The sequence below is a fragment of the Rhodamnia argentea genome, chromosome 1 (assembly GCF_020921035.1).
Source record: "Rhodamnia argentea isolate NSW1041297 chromosome 1, ASM2092103v1, whole genome shotgun sequence".
Lineage (NCBI taxonomy): Eukaryota > Viridiplantae > Streptophyta > Magnoliopsida > Myrtales > Myrtaceae > Rhodamnia > Rhodamnia argentea.
In genome coordinates this window covers 29711819-29737539 of record NC_063150.1, presented here as the reverse complement: position 1 = coordinate 29737539, position 25721 = coordinate 29711819, and the positions used below count along the sequence as shown (strand labels likewise).

Genomic DNA, 25721 nt, shown 5'->3' with positions numbered 1-25721 from the left:
AAAAAATTTATGACTGAATTGACATCCATACAACAAGTTTAAGACTAATTTGGTAATTTTCCCGAGATAGGCCACTAGGCCCAGCACATTTGGATCGGGGCATTTAGATCTTTCAAAACCAAATGTTGTCTAAATGCACTAATCAAACATCCCAAGGATTACTCAAAATCTAAGCAAGAAATTCCTTTTATTTAGTGTATTTCCATTGTTAAAAGGGTAAATTGTTTGCCCTAAGATGGAAAATCCTACTTATTTGAGTTATGTTCTCATAGGTACTATCACGTCGCGAAACGGCTACATGTAGAATTTCCTATCGAGGTTCCTAGATCTTTTTCATCAATTCATACCTCCTTGTCGAGGTTCCTAGATCTTTTTCATCAATTCATAAATCTAAACATCATTTCCTATCTCAGAATAGGTATCCTTAACTGATACCCAAATATCCCATGCTGTCTGCATAAAAACATATTGTTTACGAATACCATCAATCATATGATAAAAAAGAAATGCCTTTACAGAGGCATCTTCAATCAACCATCTCGAGACGGCCGTCGGAGGAGTAGTAGGTCTTGGTTTCTCCCCCGTGAGAAAACCAGTACATTCTCCCGATGCAATACTGATCATCATAGATTGTGACCAAAGTAGGTAATTAAGGCCATCAAACCGAACCGAACGGGCGGGGAAGAGAATTTTTTCATATTTTCGCCTGGTTTTAGAAGTAAGAGAATCGACCTTATCACCAGAATTTTTCGACATCACTGCTAAATGACAATAACTCGAGATGGAAGAAAAAAAAAAGATTATGATCTGATTAGATCATAAAAGTGACCTCTATTGAGGCTGAGGTTAGGCCAAAAAATAAAAGAGAGTGAGACCAACTAAGAGAGTTGTAGGCTTCGGCAAAGAGATGTAGTGAAAGATGTGGTGATGGTGATGGTACAACAATGGAGAAGTTTAAGATGGGAACCAGAAAACTAGCTCTGATACCATGTAGAATTTTATGCAAAAAGAAAGAAGTTTTTTGGAATGGATTGATGATCTTTTCTAGAGCATCATCCCGTATTTATATTAATAGGAGAATCAATCATGCACAATAAGATCCCTAACAACGTGACAATCAAATCCCTCAAAATACGAAATCCCATTAACTAGCCCCTAATCATGGAATTTATTATATTCCATCAATTAGCCCACTAATTGTGGAACTAACTCTAGAACAAACATTATAACGTTTAGTTTTAAACACAATGGACGAGTCATTCCACAACAACTACAAGCACGCGTCCGTTGATTTCCTGTTCCTCAGATTAAGAAATGAACACCAACCTCCATGTAGTGGTGCAATGACCGGGGACTAAATTCATTTAGGCCAAGTCTTGAAATGGAATTTCAAGTAATATGATCTGACCATGTTTGTTTTCTGTAATAGCTATCTGACACCTTCTCATAATTAATAAATTCCCTCACTAGGTTTCACTTGAGGAAGGTTCAAACATGCCTGGTCCAATGGCCTTTGGGGTCGATTATTTGATTTTGCACTTCACCTAACTCCATGAAATGTTAGTCACAACAACCAGACCCCGGGGGTTTGCAAATTTATGTTAATTTTTCCTACATACAAAACCTCAGTGAGTCCTTTTAGTGAAGTAACCTGGACCAGTTGAAGCTATTTGAAAGGAAATACGCAGGAACTTCATCGCTTTGCGTGGTGTCTTTTTGAATTTTCCCGGCTCTGAGCTTCCATGCAACTGGAGCAAGGAGAAATAATACCAATGGAGGGAATAGTCGAGACTTATGACATTGAGTTACGGTGAGAACCGAACCTAATCGAGTCACTTTGACAATCTTGAGTACTCCTTTGGGGTCGAGACCAGGTCGTTAGGATTAGTTCTGTTTTATCTGCTGGCTCTCCTTGGTATGTCATCCACAAATTTTCCTCCGAACCTTGATACGTCTCAAAATTTGTTCCGTGCAATAGCCATAAGGTCCGTTGGAAATGGTCAAATTAAGAGCATAGCAAGTGCCGCATTCGTGTCTCTGCATTTACCCGCTATATCCATACATGGTTTATAACATTGATTGCTTCTGGAAATAGATCTATGCTATATCTTACTCGACATTTTGACTTTGTCCTACTGAGATGCATACACACTTATAAACTGTATTTATGTGCGACCACGTTCTTGGGAAATAATTTCCAGCCCAGTTACGAGTTACGACTGTAGATGGAAAATGACTACAGGAAAGATTTTTCTTTTGGCGTTACTAATGAAAACGACAAGTTATCTGCAGAATTTAGTACGTCGGTGATAAAGTGAGAAATGTCAGCTGCTGTAATTTATCAAACTTGAACTCTTGAAAGAGAGAGAAGGGTAACAATCTTTTATTCGAATCGGTCATACAAGAGTACATAGTTTAATTATGTGTATGGCAACCACTTATGGAAGCAAGGTTAATCTTGTAAGTCATGATTCAATCACTCCGTGTAACTTATGTTGGTCGTAGATTCTTTTAGTTGTTGTCGTACCAAAACTGTGCCTGGAGGTAGTCAACAACCTTCTTGTCCACTTGGAAGGCCTTGGTGAGCACATCAGCAGAAATGGGTGGCTTCGCTCCGAAGACGGCATTAGCAATGGTAATGACTCCCGGGTTCTGGCTGCTTAGACCGGCAAAGGCCAGCGCATAGGTGTTTCCGATATTCAACTGAAAGTGAATGAGACCAATAGGGAACACAAACACGTCGCCCTTGTACAAGACTTTGGTGAAGAGGGTGTTGTTTAATTGGTTGGATGTGACGAAGCCAACAAGTAGGGTACCCTCCACCACGACCAGAACCTCAGTGCCGCGGGGGTGAGTGTGGGGAGGATTTAGGCCGCCGGGAGCAAAGTCGATGCGAGCCATGGATATTCCAAGAGTGTTGAGTCCCGGAAATTGGTCGACAAAAGCCGGTGTGACTTTTGATCCAAGCGGATTCGATGTGTTTCCAGGATTCCTGAACCCCATAAAGAGGAAATCATCAGCCGTGGCTTGTTTCGGGTCCTTGCAGAACTTTCCATTCACAAATACTGCATAAGAAAAAGAATTGGCGTTATAGTTTGGACATCATAAGGCAGAATTGAAAGACATGAACAGTGCAAGAATGGAGGACCAACCTCCAGCGTTGAGGTCATTGGTGGCCACGCATATGTCCTGAAGAGGACTCGGGTCATAAGCGAAAGCAGCGGCAGCTGCCAAAGCCAATATGAGAAAGCTAACTGGAAGAAACTTCATTGTGTTTGTGGATAGGATTTAGGGCCTTGATCTCAAGCTCTAATCCTTGCACAGACTAGTATTGCTTGAGGGAGGAGTGAGGAGTTGCATGGCAACATGATCTCTCTTTATAGATGAAACTGTTTGACCCGGTTTACAGTTTGTTCAGAAAGTTTCCCTGCAGATTACCAAGTCTTCAGAGGTTTTATCTATTTTCCCCTTCTCAAGTCCATTGATGTATTACTCTATAACAACTAGGACGACTTGGCGATCCGTTTGATTTGGTCTCCTCGTGCCTGAAGAATGCACATCACCTAATATGGAAATGGTCTTTGATGAAGTTTCCATCCTTGTACCTTTTCTTCATTTCTTTGACAACTTTTTTGCACATCTCAAAGAAGGTTACCAAGTGAAGAGCATTTCTTGTGCGAGGTCCAATGTCCGAAAATGATTTTGAGTAATCTAGATTTCAGAAGAACGCCTTCCATAGGCATCTTCATCTCGACGGATCATGGAGGCAGTTGTATGAAGGACTCCTAAATATGCTTGCTCAGCCATCCGGTCCAAGGAGGAAACCCGTAAAGGGCACTAAAAAATGTCAACTTAGGCTCAGTCTTAATTCTATCCCAAACTTCTTTTAATATATAAAAAAAATCAACTTTAGGTCAAGTTTTAATTCTGCCTTAAAGTTTATTTTTGTCTAAACAAATCCTCCAATTATAGGTCTAGTCCTAATTCTACCCCCAGTCCCAATTCTACCCCCAACTTTCTCTTATAAAAAAAAAAAATCAATTTTAACTCTATTCCAAGATCCGCCCCAAAGCGTTTTTTTGTCTATAAAAGACACAAACTTTGTATTTAGCCTCAAATCTGTCTCCTTAACCATATATCCAGAAATTATCATTAGTTGTTTGAAGTGGCATTTCCACGTCTATAATAAATCCACATCAACAAGGTAAAATGAAAAATTATCTCCAAAACGCAACCATTATTTGATATGAAATCAAGGAGTTTTTTTTTTTTTTCAAAAAAAGTCACAAACTTTTAATCTAGTGTCAAATCGCCATTAGTTATTTGACCTGATATTTCCACGTCAATGGAAAATCAATGTCAGCAAGGCGACGTGGAAATCGTCTCCAATATGAAATCGTTCTTTGATGTGAAAATTAGAGACAGCTAAGGACCATTTTTTGACGGAGGGCTAATGGGTGCAGATATAGGAGTAAAGTTAAAGTTGGTGATATTTTTTTGTCTAAAAATTGAAATTCAGGGCAGATTTGAGATTGGACCGAAAATTGGGATTTTTTTTTTATAGAAAATGTATAGGGCATAATTAGGACTGGACCTAAAGTTGGGTCTTTTTTTTGATAAAAAATGTTTAGGGAGGAATATGGAATTGACCTAAAGTTGTTGCTTTTTCGGGGAGTTAGGCCACCAAAGAAGTGGTGCCGCGGCTAGTAATGCCCCTAGACAATTGTTCGAAGAGCTCACTCGGCTAGTTTGGAAGAGGCATCACCCGACCTATGGAGTGGAGTTTGATTTGTATGGGAACAGGCAAGGAGATGATTTCTGAAGTCGATGCGCAGCTCGTGGATTTGGCTGCTAGGAAGAGGGTGACAACGATGATGCCCTTAGCCAGAATCGCTAAAAGGATTGGCATGGCGGCAGTTGGAGGAATTGATGAGGTGGACGATGTGGAGGTTATGACCACGGGATGAGCCTTGGGATTGAAGTTATGATTAGGTGACCGTGGCCATTGGCGGCAGGGGTCCAGGGGAAGCTCAAGTTGGATGTAGATATTCCCACATTTATGGATTGGCTCACTAGTGAATACATGGATATTCCCGAGAATCGGGAGGTGGAATTGGTGAGGTATAAATTTGTTGTAATATTTGTTCTAGAGTTAGATCCATAATTAGTGGGCTGATTGATGGAATATCATAAATTCCATGATTAGTGGGCTAGTTAATGAGATTTCATATTTTGAGGGATTTGATCGTCACATTGTTAGGGATCTTATTGTACGTGATTGATTCCTCTAAAAACATAAATATGGATGATGCTCTAAGAAAAACATTATCAATCCTTTCCAAGAACTTCTTTGTTTTTGCATAAAATTCTTCATGGTATCAGAGCTAGTTTCCTGGTTCCCACCTTAAACCACCTTCTCCGTTGTTGTATCATCACTATCACCACATCTTTCATCACATCTCTTTGCCGAAGCCCGCAACTCTCTTAGTTAATATCACTCTCTTTTGTTGTTTTGGCCTAACCTCGGCCTAAATAGAGGTCACTTTTTATGATCTAATCAAATCATAATCTTTTTTTTTCTTCCATCTCGAGTTATTGTCATTTAGTAGTGATGTCAGAAAATTCTGGTGATAAGGTCGATTCTCTTACTTCGGAAACTGGGCGGAAATATGAAAAAATTCTCTTCCCCACCAGTTCGGTTCGGTTTGATGGCCTTAATTACCTACTTTGGTCACAATCTATGATGATCAGTATTGCATCGGGAGAATGTACTGGTTTTCTCACGGGGGAGAAACCAAGACGTACTACTCCTCCGACGGCCCTCTTAAGATGGTTGGCTGAAGATGCCTTTATAAAGGCATTTCTTTTGAATCATATGATTGATGGTATTCGTAAACAATATGTTTTTATGCATACAGCGTGGGATATTTGGGTATCGGTTAAGGATACCTATTCCGAGATAGGAAATGATGTTCAGATTTATGAATTGATGAAGAAGATCCAAGAACTTCAACAGGAAGGTATGTCCGTTAGTGTTTATTTTTCAGAGCTACGTACTTTGCGTTAAGAGCTGAAGGTTTATGATGATACTTATGAGGGACTTGCTGCGGATGTCGTTGTTCGACTTTAACAAAAAGAAGATAAGAAACGTGTAAATCAATTTCTTATGGGTTTGAATCCGGAATTTGATATCGTGCGTCAAAACATTTTGCAAAAAGATCCTCTTCCTACTCTTCAGCAGGCCTATGCCTTGGTCCATAAGGAAGACAAACAGCAGCCCTTGTATTCTATGACTCCTGCTCCTGCTCCCGACCGTTTAGCTCTTATCATGTCTTTCACGTTGAGATCCTCTCAAGTTCATATCCCACTATCAACAGATAAGTCATCTTTTCGCTGTGATTATTATGGTAAACCTTATCATCTCGTAAAGCGATGTTGGAAACTTCATGGAAAACCACTAGGAATCGGTAAGGGCAAAGGCGTGAATAAGGGTTGTTCACAAGCTCATGAAGTCGAGGTGGTTAGACCAGTAAGTTCCGAGTCCGCAAGTCCTACTGATATTGGGAATTTTGTCACCAAAGAGGAGATGCAGCAAATTATCCGGGATATAATTAATTTGAAGGATCCTAATTCCTTTCATGTGGCATCTAGTGCATCTGCCATTTCTTCTACCACTCATCCTTTTTCGGGTATATCTCCCCATTCATCTCCTTGGATCATAGATTCGGGAGCTTCTGATCACATGACAGGATGTTCGGATCGGTTTGAATCATATAAACCATGTTCCGGACAAGACGAAGTTAGGATAACCGCTGGATCTTTTTCTCTTATATCAAGAACGGGATCAATTTCTTGCACTCCATCCTTGATATTATCTTCGGTTCTTCATGTTCCTAAATTTCCAAATCAATTACTTTCAATTAGTAGTCTTACTCGAGATCTCAATTGCAAAGTAATCTTTTATCCTACATATTGTGTCTTTCGGGACTTGGTGACGGGGGTGAAGATTGGCGGTGGTAGTGTACGTGATGGACTTTATCGGCTAGATAGATCACCGACAGCACCTATCTAGGCTAGCACTGCAGATTCCGGTTCGGCTGTTGTTTCTTCTCTGCGACAATGGCATCGACGTTTGGGGCATCCACCACTTCATACACTCTATTCATGTTTTCCTAGTTTAAAGAATCAAGTTAAAGATCATCGGTTTTCTCGTGATACTTGTGCTTATTCTAAGCGGACTAGAACTATTTATCCATAGTCAAATAACAGAAGTCTTGTTTCATTTGATTTGGTTCATTCTAATATTTGGGGTCCCTCCCCTATTAAATCTATTACTGGGTATGATTGGCTTGTGACCTTTATTGATGATTCCGGTAAAGCAACTTGGGTCTTTTTACTTAGACATAAAAGTGATGCTTTTGATGCCTTCAAAACCTTTTTCAAAATAATTCAGACCTAGTTTAATGCTACCATTAAGGCTCTTCGAACGGATAATGGTAGAGAATATTGTGCCTCTTCCTTTCAAATTTTTTTATGAGAGCATGGTATTCTTCACCAAACTAGTTGTGTGGATACCCCTACACAAAATGGTGTGGCAAAGCGAGAGAATAGACATCTTCTTGAAGTTCCACATTCTCTTTTATTTCAAATGCATGCCCCACCATCCTACTGGAGTGAACCTGTTCTTACAGTTGCCTACTTAATTAATGGTATGCCATCCAGGGTTCTACAAAATAGAAGACCAATTTCCGTGTTAACCGAGAAAAATACATTTATCCTCCCACCAAAAATCTTTGGGTCTGTTTGTTTTGTTAGAGATTATCAGGTGAAAAATAAATTGTCTCCTAGGAGTCTTAAGTGCATTTTCTTAGGTTATTCCTCTTTCCAAAAAGGTTATAGGTGCTATCATCCATCCACTCGTATGTTTTATGTCTCCAAAGATGTTATCTTTAATGACTCTAAAGCTGTTTTTGATAATCCACTCTCCGAGATATCTAGTTTGACATTTATTGAACCATTCCCTAAGTCGTTGGTGCCATTATCAACAGAGCGCATGGAGGAGCCTATTGTGAATCAAAGGATACCCCCAGAAGAGGTCTCACCTATTCAAAGAGATTATTCACATGTTTATTCTCGTAAATAGGTTGCTATGCCCGGTAATCCCCCCGGTGAGTCTTCATAGGCAATACCAGAATCCAATACAACACTGTCGAAGCCTAGTCCTATCGTTGATAACAATATTGAGGATGAAACAACCCCAATTGCTCTCCGTAAAGGTAAACGGTCTTGTATTGGTAAGCCTCGATATCCTATCGATGAATATACTTCATATTCTGTTCTTTCTCTATCATATTTGTCGTTCGTTTCTTCTTTAGACTCTGTGTCTATTCCTAATACTTGGCAGGTTGCTACTCAACAAAAAAAAATGGAAAGATGCCATGCTAGAGGAAATAGAGGCTTTGAAGAAAAATCATACTTGGAATTTGGTGTCCTTCCTTCTTGGGAAGAAAACAAAGGGGTGCAAATGGATCTATGCGGTTAAGCAAAAAGCTGATGGAACTGTGGATAGGTACAACGCTCGACTAGTGGCCCAGGGATTCACTCAACTGCAGGTGTTGATTATCAATAGACGTTTACCCCCGTAGCGAAGATGAATGCGGTAAGAATTCTTATATCATGTGTCACACGTTATGGATGGGACCTTCAACAATTGGACATGAAGAATGTATTTCTTCACGGAGAACTTGGTGAGGAGGTTTACATGAACATTCCATCGGGTTTTGCAGATAGCACTACTCCCGGAAAGGTTTGTCACCTCAAACGTTCTCTATATGGGCTTAAACAATCACCTCGGGCTTGGTTTGGCGGATTCACCAACGCTATGTGAGCTCAAGGATACACACAGAGTAATGGTGATCACACCATGTTCATTCGCCGTAGTGGTTCTCTCTCAACTTTCTTAATTGTATATGTGGATGACATTGTGGTGACTGGAAATGATACTAGTGAAATCGTTAGATTGAAGAACACATTGGGAAAGGAATTTGCTATTAAAGATCTTGGAAAACTGCGATATTTTCTTGGAATTGAAGTAGCTCGCTCCTCACATGGGATCTTCCTATGTCGGCGTAAATACATACTTGATCTTCTATCTCAGATAGGAATGCTTGGATGTAAACCTATTGATACTCCACTTGATTCAAATGTGAAGATTCGGGCCCGGACAGGGGAGCCGGTAGATTGCAAAAGATATCAAAGGCTTGTTGGAAAGCTCATCTATCTTTCTCATAGACATCCCGATATTGCCTATGCGATCGGTCTTGTAAGTCAATTCATGCATGATCCGTATACTAATCATATGGATGTTGTGACTCGAATTCTTCGTTACTTGAAAGGCACACCTGGTAAATGTATAATGCTTCGGAACCATGGTCATTTGAAGGTTGAGGCATTTATTGATACAAACCGGGCTAGTAGAGTGGATGACATGCGATCTACTTCAGGTTATTGTTCTTATGTTGGAGGTCACCTAGTTACTTGGTGAAGCAAAAAGCAAGACATTGTTGCTAGATCAAGCGCAGAGGTTGAATTCCGCTCTATGGCTCTGGAATGTGTGAATTATTATGGGTTCAAAAACTTTTGGATGATCCGGGATTATGAGTTTAGAAGCCATTAATGATTTACTCTGATAGTAAATCTGCTATCGGTATTTCACATAATCCTGTCAGCATGATAGGACTAAGCATATGAAAATTGACCGACACTTCATCAAGGAAAAGCTTGATATAGGAGAATTTTGTACTCTATTTGTTCAATTCTCGGAACGGACCACGTATATATATTCACTAAGGCGGTGAGCAAACGAGGAATTGATTATCACGTGTCCAAGTTGGGCATGTGCGACATCCATGCGCCAACTTGAGGGGGTGTTGTAATATTTGTTTTAGAGTTAGATCCATAATTAGTGGGCTAATTGATGGAATATCATAAATTCCATGATAAGTGGGCTAGTTAATGGGATTTCATATTTTGAGGGATTTGATTGTCACATTGTTAGGCATCTAATTGTACGTGATTAATTCCTCTAATAATATAAATGCGGGATGATGCTCTTAGAAAAAGATCATCAATCCATCTCAAAAACTTCTTTCTTTTTGCTTAAAATTCTTCAAAATTCAAGGGCAGAGCTTACTCTCGGTTGCATAAGTTAAAGGAAGATGGATAGAAAGATGGCAAAGAGCTGATGAGAAATTGGCCGAAGATCCCAAAGCTCTTGTAACATGGTTTTTGCCAATAGACTGCTAAAAATATGTTTTCATTGACAATGTTAAGAGGGTTGTGTGGTGGGAGCATTCCTTTGAACCGAAGTCCAATCTTCGGTGAAAAGTATTTCATCGTGTGGAGCCATTTCCTGGCGCAACGGTATTAACTTATTGTCACGCCCCGACTCTCGAGTACGCGGCATCCCTACCAAAACGCCTCCGGTCATAAAAGATAACGCCTCGGGTACGTTATTGACCATCCATAATGTAGCGCACATGCGGAAATGCGAATTCTCCAAAATCAAGAAAAACAGGAGGGATAGAAATAAAGTCAACAACATCGGTCGTATACTAGAACAACTGTTAGTACAATACTAAAAGCAGATGACCATTAACCCTACGTAGCTATAGTCACATACAACCCCATTCTTCGGGGTGGCTCTCTAAGACCAACAAAAAGATATAAGGGTCAAGTATGGGTAAATTCTCATCTACTCCCAAAAATCCACATCGGTACCTATCCAAAAGACTACGAACCCTCAAAGTAAGGGCGAAGGATCGTAGTCGGAGGTCAATGAACGCTCCGAAGAAGGCTCAACGATATCTTCCTCAATCGGGTCAAGGTCGGGGTCGGAGTTGTGTTCGGGTCTACGATCTCACCGTCCGACGTATCAAACTCCATCGGAACCCGGGACGGAACAGATGGAACCGTATTAGGCGGCCCCTCGAAGCCACGAAGTGGGCCCCAAGTTTCCACCCCATCATCCAAGAACCGGGCTTTGAAGATATGTGCCACACGTTGCGGCAAGCCTTCGTCCTCCCGGATCGTGGTGATGTGAAGTTCCCGGGTCCTATTCGTACTCGGTTTCGGACGGTACACGATATCGTAGGACCGGTCAACCAGGACCCCAAACTTGACTGGTCGCTGCATCACTGTGAACCTAAAATGGTTAACACGGGGTGAGATAAAAACCTCCGTGAGTCAACGCCTAAGCCCGGCTAAGGCGTTGATTCGTCCGAAGAGTCCTAACAATCAATCACATATAATATATACTTATTCCAATCACATGCAGCACACCCGTTGGAAATCACGCACTATGCAATATTTGACATAATATACCACACATATCAACCATGATTGTCATGTCAATCACACACGCAGACACCACACGTGGTCCGGTTATTAACGGCCATCTGGTCCAATTGCACACGACCGGTGTGACTTTACACTACGACCGGCAGTGTCCATCGGCAGGACCGGGCTTCGTCCCTTACTTCCGGCGACGGCATCCGATAGCCCATGTGACTCGTACGACTAGCACGACACGGCACTATCGGGAATCCCCGTAGGGGCTTCGGTCCGTCACAAGCTGCGACCGGCATCCGACAATCTGTGTAATCCGTACGGCCGGCACGGCATGAATTGATGTGCATCCGACAAGTCGTACGGTTCAGCACGACTAGCACGGTACGAACTTGACAGGAATAATCCATCGTGTGACCACTCAAGCATACTCAGCAAATAGCTAATTTATATTCCGCATTTAGTCAAATGTTCACGCGATATGCTCACATAGCAAAACTCTTGAGTAATCACACAAATGCATATGTTATCCATGCGACCTCGCATGCATAAATCAAGTGATCGAACTCCAACCAATCAATCAATTTAACTAGCCATCCATCAAGGCATTTCATCAATTTATCCACATAAATTATAATGGAGCGTAGATCAATAATTCAATGACAAACATTCAATCCAATCGTACGCAATTAAATCTAAATCACCAATCAATCATATGCTCACCCTTGACCTATTATTCACTCGCGATCGTGCAAGGCCAATCAATTATTCCGTCCGATCTAGCCACAATCAAATTAATCCAATTAATTAGGGCCATTTAACCTAAACTGAGTCTCTAGCCTAAACCGGCCCTAATTAATCTACCAAAACACCTTAATAATCTAATTAAACTAATCCAAACGTAATTAACGACCTAGCCAAGGATTAGAGGTCAACTTACCGTTAATTGCACGAGGTTAGGCCAATGGCGATCCTCGCCACGAACTTTGGGGCTCGAACGGATCGCGAACCAAAATCCTCGAACTACGGACCCAACTTTTGATTTAATGCGTCCGCGGGCCTAATATAAGGCCCAATTTTGTGCCCAAATTAATTGGACCTCAGCCCAGCTCGTGGGTCCACAGATTTGGGCTCAACAGACTCGGCCCAACCCAAAAACAGAGCACCCACTTGCAGAAATAGGGCAGGGCACGGCTGGGGGGCTTTTCCGGGCAGTCTAGGGGCTATGGGTGGCTTCGGGATTGGTGATGGAGGTGCAAGGTGGTCGGAGGAAGGTAGTGGTGGCCGGTGGTGGCTCACGGTGGCTGGAGCAGATGTCGACAGCAGCCAAAATCCATGCAGAGCAGTTTCGCGGGTACAAAGGAGCAGAAACTGGAGAGGTGGTCGGGGACTGTTTCGGGGCTCTGGCGGAGGCGGAACTTCACGAGGCTGGTGGGGGATGGTTCGAGGGGGTTTTGGGGGAGTGTTTGGTGGCCGGGGGTGGGCGGAGTAGGGTGGTATGGCAGCGGATGAGGGCTGAGCACAGAACCGGGTATCACAGGGGTCAAAACAGGGCAGACTGTGGTTCGGGGTTGTTCCAGCCTTTTCGGCGACCTCGCAGCAGCTGCAAGCGGTAGAACGGCATCACAGAAGATCAGAGAAGATGGCTGGAGGTCGAGGTGGTGGTTGTGGGGGTGGCGGCAGCTCGGAGCAGCTGTACCACCTATGCAACCCCAATCCCGGCAAAAAACAGGGTATGTTCATGAAGCTTCTAGCAGCCGGCTTTCCGGCAACTTCGACGGTGCGACGGCGGTACGATGGTGTAGAGGGAGTTATGTGGATGTTATAGTTGGTCGTGGTAGCTGTATTCAGTGGTGGTTGTCGCTGAGAAATGAAGGAATGAAGGAAGAAGAAGGGTTGGAGAAAGTCGGTTAAATGGGGGAGGTGGGTGTACGTGTGCAGCAACAGAGAGGGAGAGGGAGAATTCTAGAGAGATGACTAAGGGCTGAGTTGGTCATGTGCGGTCTACTAAATTAATGTCTTTGTCCGTTAGTTCATAAAATCCTAGGGGCATTTTCGTAATTTCACACTTTGGCCGGGGGTATTTTGGTAATTTCACACCCTAGGTAATTCGGGCATCTGGAAACCTGACGGAGGGTTCTTTAATCCGAACTCGAGTCAAAATAGCCCGAACGAGGATTAATATGAAAATTTCTAATTCTAAGACGCAATTACTCATTTAATCAGAATTTATTCCAATTCGAGTAACGGTCCCGGAAATTTCTGATTTCCGATTTTTAATTTCTTAACATCCTATCTTGGACATCAAATTAAAAATTTCTAGTCGTTCCATAGACTAGATCTCACTATTTTGATTGCCCAAATTTTCAGGGTGTTACACTTATCGAGATCAACAACCGATGACCTTGCCGACCTTGTTGAAAAGTCTCGGTCTACCCATTTCGAGGTTTTCGCAATAACAACCATGAAGGAATCGAATTTGTGAAATTTTCTATTTAGAAGGTCGTTCATGAGCTACAAATTGAAATTTTGGAGAGCTCTTTTGAAAAGGTTGATCATTTAGAGCGGGAAAAAGCATTTCAATATATTCATAGGGATTTGCTTGTTAGAATATTCCGACGCATGAAAACTCGACGTGAAGTTTGTGTTTTTTAACATATTCACTATGGCCAAGGAGCAAAAATTGTCCAAAAAGTTGAAACCTATTATATTTTGGTTAATTCAGTTTTAAATCATTTAATCTTGCCAATTAAATTCTAAAACATTTCATGTTTTGTCAATTAAGTTCATCTAGCCAATTTTGGCTGGAAATCGATGGCGTGGGTGCTACGTGGCCCGACAGACGATAACGTTGACAATTTTAATAACATTTTAAATATTTTTTTGATTTTTTTCTTAATTTATTATTGGTTATTTTATTTTCCTTATTTTGCTTTTCTTTATTCTTTTTCCTTGATGTGGCCCGCGGGGGTCACTGGGCCCTAGCTGCCCACTTTAAGAATACAAAACAGTGAAAAGAAAAAAGGAAAAATAAAATGATGATACAAAAATTAATAAAGACATTTTGAAGACATATTATTTAAAATTGTCCACGTCGCCCGCCTCTTGTGTCACGTAAGACGATCGGCATTCACGTCATCAATTTATGGCTAAAATTTATCGGATGGACTCAATTGAAAAAACATGAAAATGTTTAGGACTCAATTAACAAAATTAGAATGTCTAGGACTGAATTGACAAAAATGCAATAAGTTTAGGACTTTTTGGACAATTTTGCTGTGCAGGAGGCAATGAAGCAATGCTGAATTAATGTTCTTGATTTGTTGATGCTTTTGATTTAGAAATGGATAGGCGTTTATTTGTATAGGCTTTTTTTTTTTCCGAATTGTATAGCTGTTTATTCTATTATTTCATTTATTCTGTTATTTCAGACATTATTTTCTACCTCTTAGATGAAAATATTTAAATTTAAACTAACATAATTTTTAGTCTTACTTTGCAAGTTTCCTAGTTGGGGTTTTATTCATATAATTGGTATTGGATTTTCGTGCAATTTGGCTTATCTTTTTGATTTAGTGACATAATTATGAGTGATAGATCTCCGAATTTGCTTGTGTTGGTCCTTGTTTTAACCTTGTCAGTTTAGGAGATAAAATAATGAATCAAACGTTTTCAACATTTTCTATATAATGTTATGAGCTCAATCATTGAGAATATGGAGATCAGAGAGAGGCGGGGAAAAATGTCCACTTAGTACTTGACTTATTTATGGATCCCAATTCAATTCTAAACTTTCCAATTTAGTAAATTTAGTTCTAAATCTTTGCATAAAATTTAAATGTAGTTTTTTCGTTCAATTATTTTGCGGAAATCACTAAGCTGGCAATGTGTGATGTGGGACGATTGGAAATAATTGATTTCCACATCTGTCATTTTCGATAAAAATTAGTTAGAAGGACCACGTTGAAATTTCATACAAATGTTTAGGATTAAAATGGCAAAAAATGAAAAATTTATGATTGAATTGACATCCATACAACAAGTTTAGGACTGATTTGGTAATTTTCTCGAGATAGGCTACAAGGCCCATCACATTTGGATCAGGGCATTTAGATCGTTCAAAACCAAACGTTGTCTAAATACACTAATCAAACATCCCAAGGATTACTCAAAATCTAAGCAAGAAATCTCTTTTCTTTTAGTGTATTTCCATTGTTAAAAGGGTAAATTGTTTGCCCTACGATGGAAAATCGTACTTATTCGAGTTATGTTCTCATAGGTACTATCACGTCGCGAGACGGCTACATACCATGTTTTCACTCTCGTCTTCTTACTTTTTTGTCGTTCACTTGCATATGACATGCTAAAAACTTTACAACAAAGTAATCGTGATTAACCATGTTTTTGATCATTCATCTTTTTGTTTTCCCGTTTGGAAACACATGCAGAACTTGAACTTATATGATGTTCAATCCTTCAAATTTATTTTGCAGGACAACCATCCTACTTAATTAGGTGCTCCAACGACGAGAGACAATGGCGAGCCCCAGTACTAGGAGCCGTCATGGATGTGACAAGTACAGTGATAATTCTGGATCGAAGAGAGGAAAGCTATCTGTGTTGATTGTGGATGAACGTGCTTGTGTGCAGAGTGCGTCAGATGCTTGTTAGCAAGCTCAAAGTAGCAAAAGAACTCCTGACTAAAACTGCCACGGATGGAAAGGAGGCATTAGCTCTTCACCTTTCTGGTTCATCTTTGGATATTATTCTCTTGGAGATGGATTTGCCCATTATGGATGGCCATTAAGTAAAGATTAATTAATTCTTCATTTCATCTTATATTTGACACACATATATGTACAATATCAATTGCAAATATAAAGTACGATTTCTTCCTCGTGTTCGCATGTGTAGGAAACGAAGAAGCTGCGAGCAATAGGGGTAAAGAGCATTGTCGTGGGAGTGACTTCGCGGGACTCCAAAGGTGACAAGGAAGCCTTTATGGGAGCGGTTTGGATGTGTGGCTTGAGAAGCCGTTGACTGCTCATAAGCTCAAGCCTCTTGTTGAAGCCCTAGAGAAGAAGTAGCAGAGATCTGATATGGTCAGCTTATAACTAAAGGACGAGTAATGAGTGATCCTGCAAAATATAGAGTAATAGGGACCACTTAGTTTATTTGAGCTACAGATGTATGACTGAGCATGGTAATGCGATTTTTGTAATCATGCAAGTCATTTGCTGATGATATCTATTGCAAGTCATTCGGTAGTTCAATGGCTGGCTCATCATCTTTCAATCCCTTTATTGTCCGGAGGCACGTGTTGATCCTGTTCGACAATGCATTCCAAATTGAGGCCAGGGCTTTCTTTGTGTTCGGAGACTCGCCCATCGGTAGTGGTAATAACAACTACTTGGCGACCATGGCTCGTGCTGACTCGCCCCCATATGGGATTGATTATCCGACTCACAGATCTACCGGCCGGTTCTCGAATGGCCTCAACATACTGGACATAATCAGATGAGTTTCTTACGTTTATTGTACAGTACTACACTCTTCCTTTTCCAACTGTTTTAAAGTGCGATGATTCTGATTGACCGTCGTTTTTCAGGTGAACAAATCAGGTCAGAACCCACATTACCGTACTTGAGCCCTGACCTTTGGAGGAAGAAGACTACTGGTGGGTGCTAACTTTGCTTCAGCTGGGATTGGTATCCTCAAAGATACAGGAGTTCAATTTGTAAGTAATCGGCATCCTCAAATGAAGATCACATAAGTATACTCATGCAAGCACAGCTGGACCATGAACTGAGAATCAAATGTGAACAAAGCATTTTCATTCTTCAGCTAACGATTGACAAGCATGTTCACATTTACCCTCTAACTGAAGTCAGGTTTTTTGCTGTGAGTGATCAATTCTCCTGACATACAAAAAGTAATGTCTGCGATGCTACAAGGATTCCAATATTTTGCAGCTAAACATCATCCGGACATTCAGAAAATTTGAGTACTTTCAAGAGTACCAGCGGAGAGTACGCGGCCTCATAGGAGTGGAACAGACACGGCGGCTCGTAAATGAAGCACTAGTTCTCTTAAAGGTGGGTGAAAATGATTTCGTGAACAACTACTACTTGGTACTAAACTCCGTCGGATCCCAACATTACCGTCTGCCCCAATATGTCAAGTTCCTCATCTTTGAGTACCGATTATTGGTAATTCGACTTCAGCTTTTCTTGCAATTAAACTTCTGAAGAAATAACTCTCTGTTGTGACATATCGGTAACAATTATGGAGATCATAATTACACCTCTGACTGACTTAGCTTTTCCCTATTTCAAACATTACTCCAATAGCTGTACAGATTAGGGCCAGGAAGGGTTCTTGTGACAGGGACCAGGCTATTGGGCTGCGTCCCAGCGGAGCTTGCAATGCGAGGCACCAATGGTGGGTGCTCGGCCGAGCTGCAAAGGGCTGCGGCATTGTACAACCCCCAGCTCATCCAAATGCTGAGAGGGCTGAACAAAAACTGGGCAGTGATGTGTTCATAGCTGCAAACATAATTGAGTTACGCGATGCCACAAAATAAGACTGGTCCAACAACTTCACGTACCAAACGATGTGGCCATTATTTCATGATCTCTAATCTTTTTCGGTCATGGCAGGATTTGTGACCTTAAGGATAGCATGCTGTGGCCAAGAGCCAAACAATGGCGTGGAGCTGTGCACCGTGTTGTCCAATTTACGCCCAAATAGAGGCCTCTGCATTCTAGGATGCGTTTCATCCATCTCAGAAGGCCAACAGGCTGATCGTGCAGCAGATGATGATCAGGTCGACCAAGCACATGACCCCGATGAACCTCAGCACCATTATGGAGCTGGACTATGCGTCCTGATCTGATACACATCTTCGTCTGCAGTGAACAAAGTATCGATTTTGTTAACAAGAATTGCATTACTAGTACGAGCTTCACCGTTTTTTTTTATCGGTTTCGCGTGGTTGTCTTCAGTGTAATGGGGCTTCAGATGAGAAGTGCCCAATGTGTGGATGAGTCATCCAGTGCTGGTGAAGGGTTAAGGAACTGTACCAGGTTGTTCAAATAATCGAGACTCAAAGATATGTTTCAAGTGATTTTAGGAAGAATTGGTGCCAATTTGCCTCATTCATGAGATTGTTGTCTCCAGCTCCTGAAAAACCATTGTGAAAACAGCAATTTAAATCAGGTCATGGAGTTGAATATCGTCTCTGTTTTTTTTTTTTTTGTCAACCAAACTTTGCAACAATAAGTTGAAATTAGTTATTGAGAGCAAAGCAACTTTTGAGTTGCTATATATATATATTGGCAAAAAATAAGTTGATAGAGTTTCTATGTACTTTTCTATGTTATGATGGAGAGTACATTATCCTAAGGCATTATAAGATGACTATTTAAAGTAAGAAGATATTATGGTATCGATTCCAATCAATCAGGGATATGCCCTATGAGATATGGAGAATTCAGGAAAATGCCCTAATTATGTCTTACACCCCTCCAACTTGACGCAAGGTAGAAGATGTCAATTTGAAGACATCAGTAATCTGATCAACTCATAGTTGAAGAACTGGTTCGGTAGCCTAAGCAACAACAAAATCACGCGTGCATGCTACACCTCAACAGGAGAGGTTGACATGACAAACTGCAAGATAGTATAATAGCTTAACGTGGCATGCTATGCGACAATAGAATAGCTTGACGTAGCTATGGTGGAAAGACATGCATGCGATTATTTTTGAAAAAATATTTTTCAAATTACTTATTTTATCATGAAACAAACGGAGCCGTAGATATTCCTACCATCGATGGACTTCATGGATTGGCCTTGTTGAAGTATGTCCCACATGCATGACAAAAGATCCTAAATGCTCTTTATATTCATGTGGTCTCTTTTCACCTATTAGCTTAAGCTTTTGGGTTGAATTTTTTAACATTATATCAAAGCCAATGTTATCTCTTTCGCGAATGTGCATTGTCAAAATTTCACGTGCCTCTCCTAATTCGGCTTGCACGTGAGCGATGGTGTTGAAGTATGTCCCAAATTCCTTGACAAAGGATTTTAAATACTTTTTATATTCATGTGGTCTCCCTTCGACTATCAGCTTAAGCGTGAATAGGAAAATATTCCATATCTAATCTTCAATGTCGTAGGCTTGGCAAACAGGAAAATATTGGCCTAGCCCACAACAACTCTCGCAGCCATTAGATCGGGCAAAACCAAAACTCGTCTAAATGCGCCCACAACAACCCTCGTGGCCATTAGATCATGCAAAACCAAACTTGTCATGCCCTTATCCTCGGATACGCAATATCCCTATCTAAACACCTCAGGTCATAAGGGATAACGTCCTAGGCACATTATCGACTCATTTCGTTTTATCTTCCGATTAAGCACATGCGGAAACAATTTACTCCTAGACAACACATCAAAGCAGGGATAGTAAAGTAGGATACACAACAATCAACATCCACAAAAGTCTATTTCATTTAAGATTATTTGATAACCCTAAGAAGTACATTTATACACACAGGCCCCATTTCAGGCTACTTCCTACAACCCACAAAGAATATTAGGTTAGGGTTCACGTTACTCCCCAAACTAGTTCAATAAGATTCATGTCCACTTCCTTTTCTCCACGGTTAAGGGCTTGAAAAAGGGTTAACAAATACAGGGTGAGATATAAATCTCGGTGGGTCAATGCTTAAGCTCGGCTAGGGCGTTGATTTGCTTAGGGTGGTCTAAACATACAGTGCAGATTGACGAATGATCAATAGCATGTAATCTACACTACGCTTTAGCTATCATAAGAATAGGCACAATGCAGCAACATGTTACAACCACATGCAAGCTTACCATGCCTTGGATCACATGTAATGTAATGCTCTACTCGACTCAACAGCTACAACAATCAAGGCAAACAACCATAATACCACACAGCTTGCATGCATAGTACACCACATGTATTCCGATTATTAATGGCCATTTGGCCCGGCACACTAGACAGTTGGTGCCTACACCCTTGACAGTTGGTGCATAGCACACTAGACAGCTAGTGCTCTATTGGCGGAACCCGACATCGTCCCTTACTTCGTGCGACGACTTTCGATAGTCCGTGTGATTTCGATCGACATGGCACGGAACTATTAGGAATCCTTGCAAGGGCTTCGGTCCATTGTAAGTCGCAACCGACATTTGATCAACTTGACGACACGAATTGTCGTGTATCTAACAAGTCGTGTGATTTCGGTAGATACGGCATGAAATTGTCGGGGAAACCTTTGTGACCACTCAAGCACATTTGACAACCAGCTAGTTCTTATCCTTTGTATTTAGACGAATGCTCATACATACGTGCTCAAAGACTCGGCCCACGACCATTTTCATGCTCAAATATGCAATTTGATGAACTTGTGGTCACATAAATGCACAAGTTATCCACCGGACTTTGTATCTTATACGGGGTGCTCAACTCTCATATTTATAATATATATACCCAATTAGTGCATACAACAATCAACCAACAATCACCCAATCGAGCAATCAATAGTAATAATTAACCCAATATAATTAATTACTCTAGTTATAGTTAATTAGCCCGACCGTAATTAATTAATACTAGGTTCATAAGGTCGAGCCAACATAAGCCATATACATCCGACAATCGATTGCCCACTCGGCTCTAACCTATCACTCGCTCGCGATCAAACAATTGCAACTAGTCAATCAATCCAGTCTAATGTCAACTAGCCACGGTCCAACTTAGCTAATTGTGATTATTTAACCTAACCAGGTTTACTAATCTAAACCGATCACAATTACTAATTAATTTACTGATTAACCGAGCTAATCTATCCCTAAACGTAATTAACGTCATGACCGAGGGTTAGGGGTTAACTCACTACTTAATGACGTTCGGTGACGACTCGGGAGTGTCGGAATCGACTACGACTACAACAACAATGGGATTTACAAGCGTTGGGCGAAGCTCGCGGTGGCATGGAAACAAAGAGGCGGCGGTTGGGGTTGGCATTAGGTCATGGTGACTTGAAGGTTCGACTCGAGTTAGAGGGCCTCGAGTATTAGGTGGGGTAGGGCTCGGCACGGCGGGTGACTCACGGGGTCTAAGGCGGCTGATGGGTTTACGACGGCGGGGTTGATAGCTTGTGGGTCCGGATCTCGGAATAGGTGGGTCACGGGCCTTGGCGGCGAGCTTGTGAGGCGGCGCCCGGCGAGTGGGTCTCGCGGGTTGGGTTAATGATGGTTGAGGTCGTGACCGGGGCTCTGGTGGTGGCGATGACTTGGGTTCGAGTAGATCTCGGCCAGCTCGAGTTCCGCGGACTAGGCAAAGGATGACGGAGCTTGGGCTCGAGATGGCAGAGCTCGGCAGGGCAACGAGGTGGCTTGCACCTGGGCGGCGATGAGCGAAACGGTTGGACGATGGCGCAGGCTCGCGGGTCGGATCTGGGTCTAGCGGATCTCGTAGATCTTGAGCTCGGCTAGGCTCGTGGGCGAAAGCGAAGGGGGCTAGTGGTGGTAGCCGGGTGGCGAATAGAGGGGCCGATATATGGGTCGGGGTTGACGGTCAAGGGGGAGGAGAGGGTCACGGGTCCTCGGATTGGGGTTTTTTGGGCGGCGACCGGCGAGCTAGGTGGCGTAGCGACTAGCAAACTCAGCAGCGCGATGATGGGGATGGCGCGGGTGCGGGAGGACTAAGGCGACTAGTGTGGTTGGTGATGGTGGTAGTGGCTATAGCGTCGGGTTCAGCTAGAAAAAAAAAGGAAGAAGAGGAAAGAGAAGGGGGCTATCGCGGGTCAATAGAAGGAGAGAGAGAGAGAGAGAGAGAGAGAGAGAGAGAGAGAGAGAGAGAGAGAGAGAGAGTTGATGGGGGCAGCCAAAATGACATAAAGGGAAAGGTGGGTCCCATGGGTCAAAGTCAAATTTGAAATATTTTTATCTTCTAGTGCATAATATTTAGGGGTAGTCCGGTAATTCGGCTCACAGGTAAAATTAATCTACAGTGACTAAAAACCGAGGGCAAATTGGGATTTTCACTTCTAGGGCTCGGTCGAGGTTAGGTTCAAGCGCGAAGGGTCTCAGCACTACGACGTGGCCGCTTGACTATCCTAACTCGATGTTCTCTAACTGTCGTCTTAAAATAAATCAAATATTGTCTCTTAAATCCTCAAAAATCCAAATTTAATTACCAAGCTAGAATTCAAGACTAAAATTCATCGAATCCTTTTTTTTATGGACATCGAAATTTTGGGATGTCGTAACTTTCCCTTCCTTAAGAAATTTCGTTCTTGAAATTAGGCCACTACACGACCTCAAAAAGATAAAGATACCGACGTTTCACAACATCCTCACTGCTTGTCATACGATACTCGTTTTGTATTAATTCTTAACTCAAATCAGCGCATTAGAACCTCAATGCGACCATTAATACACAAGTCGGGTTCAAGCCTATGATCCTCAATTACCAACCTGTTACAATCTCGTATCCACAATCTGTCTAGACAAGTTACATAATCCAACTCCAAGAACCCAAACCTAAATTTTCACCATATGAACTTGCTGTCCAATCCAGCTATCGATTGCCATATCGTATCCACAATTAACCACAGAAATCAGCCATCTCTACTCAACGATCGACTATCTCTTAGCTAACAAACAAATAGAAGTTGTTACCATTTCCCCTACTAGGCGCAATCACATCCCACAACATATCACCTAGCGTCCGAATTATCCTTTTAGATTGGTCATCCGTCTACGGATGATAGATCGTACTAAACTGCAGCTTCATTCCCTATGAAGTCTACACACTTTTCCAAAATGTAGCAATGAACTTGGAATCATAATCTGAAGTGATCATTACCGGCACTCCATAAAGACGAACTACTTGTAGTGCATATAGTTCAATATATATGTCAAGAGCAAAATCCTTTCTCAATACTCTAAAATGAGTAGACTTCGTCAATCTGCTCACTACAACCCAAATTGATTCATGTTCCCTTTGACTTCTTGGCAATTTTCATCACAAAATCTGTTATGATATGTTCTCATTTTCACTTGGGAATCTCTAGCCGCTGCAGCAGTCCACTAAACTTATAATATTGTACCTTGACTTGCCGGTACGTCTAACATTTTATCACGTGTTTCGCTATACCAGCCTTCCCACCATTCCACTAATAATACTATCCCAAATTCTGGTACATCCTCGTGCTAACTGGACTAATACTATAGTGATTGCAATAGGTGTTTGCCAATATTTCTTCCTTGTCAAAAGTAATCCCCTTGTGGTTAATAACTCACATAACTATGTGACCCCGATATGCTTCCAAGACGCACTCTGATCATGTGTCTTCCTTAATTGCCACATCTCGCAATCTTAACCTTATTCTGGGTGATCACCAACCTTAGTAACTTAAAGACTCAACTACCAAATCCCACTATATTATCCACTCACAATTTGCCATTGTGAACTTTCCCTTTTCGTTCCTATAGTCTTCGCTCCATGTGTTTGTCTAAAGTTCCAATGGTTACAGTCCTTAGACAAGATACACTCCACCACGACCTTATTGGGTCGCCGATTAACTAACTCATATGGGTCTCAAGTCATTCCAAGGCTACACTTGTCATACAGCATGGAGCTCTCTCTCCGATTCACATTCCGAGGTACAAATTGACTTTTACCAAAACCACAAGGCATAGAAGTATCAACTATTCATGACATCTCGACCCACTCACAATCTTTCGTCCGTTACTTGAAATATAATACTATGCACTTTTAAATATACTTTTCACTTTGAGAACCAACTTTAAACATGAGTAGTGCATGATCGCCTTCGCTACTTATCAAACACTACTTGCTTTCACATCGGTCCTTATCAATTCGAACTTTCTGACTCTACAAGCGACCATTACATCTCGTAGATCAATTTCCTAGGATCAATTTGTAATCTCATGTTCGATCGCGGTCCAAACAATTCTCACATGCACTCGTTCACACTTGCCATTAGTCTAAATGATCGTTGCTCACTTTCTTGCGAATATTTTCTCATCAATCAAGGCCGTCAATAAATTTGACAACTTAAACCATCAAGGTGCCATACCAATCTAAACCTATAATCCGCAATTATTGATCACCACAACCTTTTCAAACAAGCTAACCACCAAACTCCAACTATTTAAGCCTAGATCCTCGCCTTCCAAACTTATCGCCCAATCTACTGTTTGTCACTATACTATATCCTCAAGTTTGATAGTTGAGAATTGGAAATTACAATCATCTAATCCGACTGGCCCTTTGCCCAAACGTTTCTTATTCGCTTCCCGAACCTCACGTCAACAATTAATTAGTGCCTTCCCACAACAATCGATATCTAAAATAATCGGGAACCAACACAATTTTAAATCCATGACCCACCAAAATTAACTCTAAAACTTCACATCCAAAGCCATTGATATGTCATTTCCATCTCGACTTATCGTTCATAAGTAAATCATTAAATCCCAAGCACACTCACCAGTTCAACTCTATGCATAACACTTCCGATTCTCTTTTGCATTTTTTTTTTTTTTTACAAATCTCCATCTTGTCACTATTCATGATTATCAATGAAAGCCGATAACTAAAACCATTAGAATACCACACAAGTTCGAACTTATATAATCCACAAATGTCAGACGTCTCTTCACAACTCATATTCCCGAGTCTAGCCTAACAAGATGTCTTTTTCCATTTCGACTCATCGTCCTTCTTAGGTAATCGCGTCAAGGAATTGGCTATTGCGGAGAATCTTTCCACAAAACGTCTATAATAGCCAGCCGATACTCAGAAATGTCGAACTTTTGTCACTATCGGCGGTCTTGGCCCTTCCATGACCGCCTCGTTCTGGGCCAGATTTACTAAAATCTCTTCGCCGGCAAGTGGAAGGTGTAAGAAAGCTAAATGAGTTAACGTAAACTCGTATCCACTAAACTTGGTAGGCCACTCATTTTTTCTAAGGGTCCTCACTATAATTTTTAAATGCTGCTCCCGATCTTTAAAACTCTTTGATTACAACCAAAATGCCATCTATGAACACTATCACCAATCTATTCAATTAATCATTGGATACCCTGTTCCTTAGATCCATAAAAGCAAGCAGAACAGGTTGTCGACCAAATGGCATCACAATGAACTCCTAGCGCCCATAACGTGTCCTAGATGCAGCTTCCAAGACATCCCCTTCCTTAATCCTCAACCGATAAAATCTCGTCCGTAGATTGGTCTTGGTAAATACCGAAGTTCCTTGCGATCGGCCGAATGAATCCTCTATCCCCGATAATCGATACTTATTCTT

The 25721-nt window shown here is 41.4% G+C and overlaps 1 protein-coding gene, 1 long non-coding RNA gene and 1 pseudogene across 2 annotated transcripts in view; 2 read left to right on the top strand and 1 right to left on the bottom strand.

Moving 5' to 3' along the window:
- Positions 1-17874, top strand: part of LOC125316422 — a 28280-nt gene extending 10406 nt beyond the window's left edge. The window contains exons 2-5 of the long non-coding RNA XR_007199646.1: positions 920-924; positions 7273-7276; positions 16660-16665; positions 17766-17874. This is a non-coding gene — a long non-coding RNA (uncharacterized LOC125316422). The remainder of the gene's footprint in view (positions 1-919; positions 925-7272; positions 7277-16659; positions 16666-17765) is intronic.
- Positions 2377-3318, bottom strand: LOC125316406 (germin-like protein subfamily 1 member 7). Its single transcript, XM_048284685.1, has 2 exons — positions 3153-3318; positions 2377-3065 (listed from the first exon to the last, which is right to left on the bottom strand). Exons 1-2 carry the CDS (start codon positions 3268-3270, stop codon positions 2512-2514), a joined length of 672 nt encoding a protein of 223 aa, XP_048140642.1. The 5' UTR covers positions 3271-3318; the 3' UTR covers positions 2377-2511.
- On the top strand, positions 15845-16495 carry LOC125316417 (annotated as a pseudogene).
- Positions 17875-25721: the final 7847 nt, after the last annotated feature.